This window comes from Nematocida minor, assembly GCF_024244105.1.
Source record: "Nematocida minor strain JUm1510 chromosome Unknown 7751, whole genome shotgun sequence".
NCBI classification, from domain to species: Eukaryota; Fungi; Microsporidia; genus Nematocida; species Nematocida minor.
The window spans coordinates 1-7,876 of NW_026250335.1; the positions used below are offsets into that span (position 1 = coordinate 1).

The window sequence follows — 7,876 nt, forward strand, 5'->3', positions numbered from 1 at the left end:
AAAAAAATAAAAGAGCTAGCAGTTGAGAGAGAAATTCTAGGGCAGAAGAAACTGAACTATAACGAAATGAATGCACAAATGGAAGAAATATTAATAGAAAAAGATGTTCTAGGACAGGGAATGCTAAACTATAACAGGCTAAGCAAAAGAATGGAAGAAAGAACAGCGATGGAAAAAGAAATCCAAGAACAGGAAAAGCTAGACCGTAACAAAGCGAATGCACAGATGAAAGAAAAAGAGATGAAAAATATATACCATTCGATTCGCAGGCTAGAAAATAGTATATATCTCTTGAAATGTAAGCACGCCCAGCTACAAAGCTATACAGATAGTAAGCTTTTGGACAGCTTGAAAAAGCTAAATTGCATAGCTCCAGGCCAGCAGCAATACTTGCTCAAGAAAATAAAAGAATTTGAAAAATCACTAAATATAAAACTAATAAGAAATAAAACAGACGAGCCAGAAGAAGCAGAAAAAATGGAAGTGGATGAGCCAGCTGAGCAGCACCAAACACTTGACATGTCCGATGAAACAGAATCTAGCTCAGTGGGTGCATCAGCCCGGACAAGCACCCTTGGAAAAGTATTAGCTGGAGGCCTTCTTGTGCTCGGATCAATGGCATATGTCAAACAGCATTTGAAGAGCAAGCCAACAACTGCTGCAAACAGTGACAACGATAGTTTGTATCATGTCATGGACAGCAGGCAACTACGAAACATGGATAAACATAATATATCTTGAGCTATCTGGCCCTGTCCAGCTAATATCAAAATAAATTAGTTTTAGGTTTGAGCATGTCTACTATTATGTCTTTTATGTCTTTGGTGCAGCAAACTTTTTACTATCTTTTAACTTTAATCATTTGGCTGTACTTCGCTCTTCTCTAGTTGAATGCAGTAATGTGTAATAAAAATAAAATAAAATTTTGCTGTCTTGGGAAGCCCTTACCCTTTTAAATTATTTCCTGCAATTAAAACTTTTACAACAGGAATGAAAGAGGCTAAGTTGAAGATAAACGCGGAAAGAATAGTGCAGTCGTGCAGAATTGCTAGCAGAATTTACGATATGAGCTATATGTCCAGCGATAGAGTAAAATATCACACTCTACTGAAAGCCATACTTGAGAAAAACCTGGAAATAGAAAGCGAGCACCTTAGCAAAAAAGAAAAACAGGAGGTTTTGAGCATGATTGAGAACAACATATGCCAATACCTCCTATTCACCCGTTTTGGATGTAGTAGCGTAGAAAAATTGCACGAAGTACTGGAGAGCAAAAATGACAAAATGATTGAGGCGCATGCTATTTGTTTAGCTAACGAAATTATACAGCCAAATTTGCAAATATACAGCCCAGGCCACGGAATACATAGACAGACAGGCGAAGGTGAAAAAGTAGAGCTTATAAAATTCGGTGGAGGAGACCTAAGAACTAGAACATGCACGCTGCAGATTGACGACACAAAGTTCTCAGGCTTGGAAAATGCAGCTCGGTTTGCATCGGAGAGTCTGGATAGAGAGCTTTTCTTTAATTTCTCTATTTCAATGCAGATGATGGGTATAGAAATTTTGAAAAATCACATGCCCGTAGAAACACCCTACACTTTGGACCAGCTGTACAGCGATAGACATGAAAATACAGACGTGCTGTTGATAGACCATGGCCTGAGGCTCATTCGCGACAAATACGCTGCCATTGAACATCTAGTTGATCTGGTTAAGCGAATCGAAAAAATGCCTAACTGCGACACAAAGAATTTGCAAAGAGAAATTACCAGTGTGCTCAAAAAAGAAGAGCTAAAACTCGTCATCTCTATTACTGAGAATCTAGGGGCGATTAGATACGAGAAAAGAGTGCAGGACTCCATGCTTAAAGCGATAGAATACATGGTGGATAACACTGAGCTCTTCAAAGGAAAGGATAGGTCCAGCGCTCTGAGAATAAACGCTGATCTAAGCGATTTCAACAGCAAATACGTAACCAGCCAAAAAGGCTTGGAAGAAACAGTAATGAAGAAGAGAAAAGAGCTTACGAAAGAAAGTAGAAAGAATTTCGACTCCATCGGTCTAAAAAACGCAGAATACAGCGAGCAGAAAGAAAGATTTGAAAAGCTGGGAGCCATAAACGAGTCCAACTTTCTAGAGTACCAGCGACTAAAAAAAGAGATGAAAAGACTGGAATGTGAGATTGACAGTATAAAAAATAATGGGGAGTTTGTAATGAGCGCGGTAATAAGAGAGAATGTTTATTCAAATCTCATAAGTACACTCCTGTCTAACTCAGAGATACTGCCTAGGATAATCTCTGTTCAGAAGCAATACATAATCAAAAAGATAGAAGAGCTTGGAAAAGCAAAGGGCATGAAAGTAGAAGTGGCCTCAGGAGAAGTAAAGAAGCCTGAAGAACACCAAGTGCTGGAAGTAGAAGCCCCTAAAGAAAGAAGCCCCCTCCCGACAAAACTCACCAGAGAAAATCTGTTCAAAACGTTCCTGTCTTGTGCTGCTGTCATGAAAATAGCAACAACTTTGCTCGCTCCCACTGCAATTGAAGCAATGAGCCCTGCTGACGTTGACAACATACTGAACTGTGAAGACCAGCCGTGCTATGAACAGCCGCCAATCAAAAAACACAGAGAAATGTGAGAACCAAGCCTAACAGCAACCAGCATTCTAAATAAATCATACCACTCTTAAACATTGCAAGTATTCAGATGAGCATCATTATCTTCTGTGTCTTCTTATGGTATGGTTCAACAAGAACTCCTTTATAATATCTTTACTGCTGCTATTAACTAAGTGTACACTTTCTTTGAACAGTCTACTATTGGCAATAAAAAGTAAAGTAAAAAGTAAAATTCTACATATTCGCATACACTTAGTATTTTTTATTTTATTTCACTTTTGTTTGTATTCCAAGTGTACACTTTATCTACAGCACAGCAATCAAGCAAAAACATACACAGGATATAAAGAAGGAGTAGTAACTATGATAGCTCCTTTGAGAAAGTAAAAGATTCTATATCTATCCCAATAGAAAATTGCTAGTACATCAGCTGGTATAAAGAGCATTTATATACCACATTAAAATGATAGACAAAAGAAGAACAATGCGCGCAGTTCAAATGAGTTCTTTTTATTCTCCACAAGTCTTCTCTAGGAGTTGTACGCTGAGATAAACACATCAAGAATCTCGTTGTGTGCTCCCAGATTGGACTTGCTGCTGTTCACGTTGCGGAACACTATGAGCTCCAGCTGCTCGTTTGGCTTTTCAGAGATTGATTCGTGCAGTTCTCTGTACAAGATCTCAAGCTCCTTCTTTGCTCTGCACTTTGAAATTGTGATGTTGGCTATTTTTCTTTCGTTTTCCTTCTTCAATTTTCCGTTTTCTCTGCACAGCTCTTTCATGCCTGCCTGCTCTCTTTCTGCTTTCTTGAACTTTTCTTCCACTTTTTTTATCTTTCTCCTTATTACTTCCGGATCCTTTTTCTTCCTTTTAACCTCGTATTTCCCTTCTTCAGGGCCTATTTGCCATATACACACTTTTTCCGTCTTGTCTTTTGGTGCTCTGTCTGCCACACTGCTACCTTTCAGCCAAATGCTCTGTAGCTTGCTGTCCCTGCTGTGCTCCCTTGACTCTACTGCATCAATAAAGTTCTTGAGCTTTTTTGAGTTTTCTTTTTTCTTGAAAGTTCCATCTAGCAGACAGTGTGCGTACACATTTTCCCTGTTCGCCATATCCACATACCACACAATGTGCATTTTGCCACTTTCTTGCGGAGTTACCAGATAGTTCATGGCATAGCAGTCAAGAGAGCTTTTTCTTTCTTCGTCAGACACTATGTACAGATTGCTGTAGTATGCATGCATGTTTGAGTACTCTTCGCCTCTGTAGTCACTATTGTACTCGTACATGTCAGGCTCTTTGCTCACAAACTCGATGGAGTCTATCTCTCTGTGCACATCTATCATGTTAAAAGGCCCGATCTCCACAGCTGATCGCATCAGAGGAGTAAGGAACAGAGGGATGGAGATATTGTCGCTTTCATAGTGTAGTGAAGGCACAAACTCTGCAAAAGTAAACTTCTCTGCTGTCAAGTCTCCCTCTATGCGGTAGAACACCACCTCATAATTCGCTAGGTCTTTCATTGTCATGTCCCTGGCATCTTCTTTGATGTACGACCACTTTTTTGTTTCCTTGTTTACTTTAAAAGGGCACAGATGGTTCAAGTTTCCCTCTATCCTGTATAGTATCTTTATATACTTCACTATGTCGCTAACTGTGTGTAAATAGTGCTCTTTTCCGTGCATGTCTATGCACATCGGCATGCACAGCGCTCTGGATCGGTGCGTTGTGTTGTCCACGTAGTACACGTGGTAGTGTGGTCCTATATTAGGCGAAATGTCCCATCTGTTCGTCTCAAATGAATGGGTAAAGTGGCAGCTTTGTATACGAGACTTACCATCGCATGTTGCTATTCTTAAGAACGCCTCGCATTTGACATACTTCTGGTGCTTTATAGCGCACTTGCCAGCTAAAACGTATCTGTCATCATCAAATATTTTCGCCTTCTCATAAAAATCTGCAAGAACCATGTATATGTCCTTGTACAGCTCAGAGACAGCTGATTCTTTCCGTATAGTTTTGTCGTGTATGTTCTCCAGAGCGTTGTAAATGTGCTCATACTCTTTTTCTGTTTCTTCATTTTCGCCTCCCGCTTCATTTATTAACGTGTGTATAGCTAGCAGAACTTGGTGAGACTGTCTGTTTTTAAACGATGATGTTTCTGATATCCTTGTATCTTTTATAAACCTTGCATTGATGCTGGAAAAGTCTTGGTTTACCTCAGGCAGGGCCAGAATCATGCGCAGAGCATACGCCAGCGCAGTGTACCTCCCATCATCTATCTCGCAGATCTTGTCCTGGTCCTCTAATACGCTGTACTTTATTTCGAGGTCTTTCTGGACATAGATATCTCCCAAAGTCTCATTCCACACGCTTGAAGGAGACTCATAAATAGCCCGCAGCGGCTTGTGCTTTTCTGCATATGCTAGCATGTCCTCAAACACGTTGGGATAGTACCCTCTAAGGCTCACCAGCATTTCTCTGTACTTGCCATCCTTCTCGACCCTAAGAAAGTTCCTTAGCCCTAAAAGCTCTTTGTACTTTGTGGTTATGTTTGTTGTTCTATTTGCAATGAAGTACCACAGCGGATTCTTCTCTATCAGAAAAGCAACATTGGTGCAGAAATTTTCTATGTCTTTTTTGAGTCTTCTCTGGTACGCCCTGGACACTATTTCTGACATTTCTGAGTCCATAGAAGCATCAAAGCCGCCATTTTCGTATTTGTACACTGTTCTGTGGTGCGATTTGTACCCTGCTCTCCTTGTATTGATTAGTCGATTGCTGTTCCACAGCTTTACCATACGATCTGATGCTTTTTTATTTTTTTCTAGTATGTGCTTAGCTGTCTTGAGCTGTCTATTCTGAACCAGAATTTCTTCGTCTCCTTCTGCACTTTCAATTGCTTGCTCCTCAGAGGCTGTGTCAGCCATTTCTTCTAGTGCATCTTCTCTTCTTTCTTTTTTATTTTTTTGTGTAGATTGAAGAGCAAGTGCATCCATGGAGTCATCTGTTTCGCTTGCTTTTCTTTTTTCTCCCACAGCCATTACAACACGGTTTCTTTGTTCTCTAGGTTTATCCGCACCTATACTATACTGTGCTGTGCTCTTCTGTTCTCTAGAGCGTTCTTCTGTTCTCTGCTGTCCTCCAAAAGGACTGTACTCATTGTGGACTAAACCGCGCGCGCCCATATTAGCAATAGAGAATCCTGTGTGATCTATGCCGACTTCCTCTCTTGCTGTGCCAGGCATATTATATGCAAGATTTAAGGGATATCCAAGAACACTAGATTCTGGTATAAACTCTGGTATAAACAGACGTCCCTGACTGATCTGACCTGCTCTTTCGTTAGCTGCGTTACTTTCTCCCGTGTATAGACTTGCATTGCTTGGCATCTCTCCATTGAAGACATTCCAGCTGCTTCTGCTCTCTGCGATAAAGAGAATCAGCGCTATGCATACCACACCTAATATTTTCTCTTTTTTTGGATTTTTCATGCTAAAAATATCATTTTTTTATTTATAATTTTCAGTTGCTACCTTACTCTTCCATGCATTTTAGGGGACATTCTTGCCAGGTAATTTGTAGATATGCTATTATAGCTGCTCTCATGACGATCTTCCAATCTGTCTTTCTGCTGTGTATTATTAGACCCTTGTGTCTATTATTTGTTAATCCTTAAAAGAAAAGAAAAGAGTACAGATTATATAGTGTTTTTTGTACAGTACTGTTTATTGTTTAAACCTTTAGAACCAGCCCATCTTCCATATAAGTTATCTACTATCTAAGTGCTCTATGTGCAGAACAGAAAACAAGAACATTAATACTTCTTTATTGCTAGTGCATACAATAAAAATAAAATATTTCCGCCTTGGGAAGCCCCTGATCCTTAAATTATTTTTTTTCTATTAAAATTTTTACAATGACCAGGAGAGAAGTTAAACTAATAATCAATGTTGAAGGAATAGTGCAAAAATGCAGAGACATCAACAGCATGGAAGATATGAAAGAAGTTGTTAAATACGACGACAAACTAAGCCATTTGGCCATTCTTAAGTGCATACTTAAAGACAATCTAAAAATAGAGAACAGTCCATACAGCGATGAAGAAAATCAACACATCTTAAGCATACTTGAGAATGACATTTATTATTATTTTTTATACCATGGATTTGAAGCGTCTCGAGTTATGTTTGAGTTGCGTGATGAGCTAGAGAATAAATACGATGACCTAATTAGAACACGTGCCATTTCTTTAGTCAATGAACTTATAAATTCAAATAAATTTATATACAATCCAGATCATGGAATGAATAGAAAAAATGAAGGAGTAAAGTTTATAAAAATAAATGATGGCACAGACAAAAACAATCTAGGCACTAGAACATACACTCTAGAGATTGATGATGCAAAGCTTCCTGACTTGAAAAGAATAGCTGACTTCACCGAAGAGACTTTGAACAGAGATAACTTGAGAATAGCATCTTATTATGTAAGATTTAAGAATATTCTTCTTTTGAAAGACTTTGTGTCCATACAAGATTGCTATACTCTTGAGGATCTATACACTAAAAAAGATGAAAAAACCAATATGTCACTGGTTGACTACGGTCTGGATCTTATTCACAAAAAATATTTTGAAATTCGAGACTTAGTTGAAAAGGCTAAAGAAGCAAATGACGATGAAGCTCAAAAGCAGTCTATAATTAATCAGTTGAATGGATTATTTCCCTCTGAAGGAGATATGAGAGTATTCCTTTCTATTATCGAGAATAGCCCAAAAATTCTAAATGAAAAAGAAGTGCAGAAATGTATGATTAAAGCATTAGACTATATGGCAACTAATACTGATATTTTGGGTAAAGTAGGTGAGCAAAAGGTGCTAAAGATAAAAAGCGACTTAAGTAATTTCAATAGAGACTACATGAGTATTTATGAAGGTTTAAAGCGAAAAGTACAAGATGCAATTATTAAATTGGAGCATGAGAAAGAAGCACTAAAAGAAGAAAAAGAAAAATATACTGGAACAGATTCAACTAGTCAAAATGAATCGCGTACTCTTAGTGTTATAGAAAATGCTATAAAATCATTGAAATGGAGGATATATAAAGGAAATATACAATCTAATAATGTAGATTTTCTTACTATGGATCTCTTACGCCCTTTAAGAGACTTGAACCCAGTTCAGAAACAATACATTATCAAGAAGATAAAAGAGTCTGCAGATCTACTGAACGTACAAGTAGTAGTAACCGATGA

General features: G+C 38.4%; 4 protein-coding genes across 4 annotated transcripts; 3 read left to right on the forward strand and 1 right to left on the reverse strand.

Moving 5' to 3' along the window:
- On the forward strand, window positions 1-741 carry NEMIN01_2410 (uncharacterized protein; the record flags this gene model as incomplete). The annotated part of the gene is made up of 1 exon (XM_051478352.1): window positions 1-741. A coding segment is annotated over one exon (741 nt), but the record flags the coding sequence as incomplete, so codon positions are not given.
- A 249-nt stretch (window positions 742-990) lies between these two features.
- On the forward strand, window positions 991-2,640 carry NEMIN01_2411 (uncharacterized protein; the record flags this gene model as incomplete). The annotated part of the gene is made up of 1 exon (XM_051478353.1): window positions 991-2,640. The coding sequence occupies one exon, from the start codon at window positions 991-993 to the stop codon at window positions 2,638-2,640; it is 1,650 nt and encodes a 549-aa protein (XP_051334313.1).
- Window positions 2,641-3,150: 510 nt separating this feature from the next.
- Window positions 3,151-6,114, reverse strand: NEMIN01_2412 (uncharacterized protein; the record flags this gene model as incomplete). The annotated part of the gene is made up of 1 exon (XM_051478354.1): window positions 3,151-6,114. One exon carries the CDS (start codon window positions 6,112-6,114, stop codon window positions 3,151-3,153), a length of 2,964 nt encoding a protein of 987 aa, XP_051334314.1.
- Window positions 6,115-6,539: 425 nt separating this feature from the next.
- Window positions 6,540-7,876, forward strand: NEMIN01_2413 (uncharacterized protein; the record flags this gene model as incomplete). The annotated part of the gene is made up of 1 exon (XM_051478355.1): window positions 6,540-7,876. A coding segment is annotated over one exon (1,337 nt), but the record flags the coding sequence as incomplete, so codon positions are not given.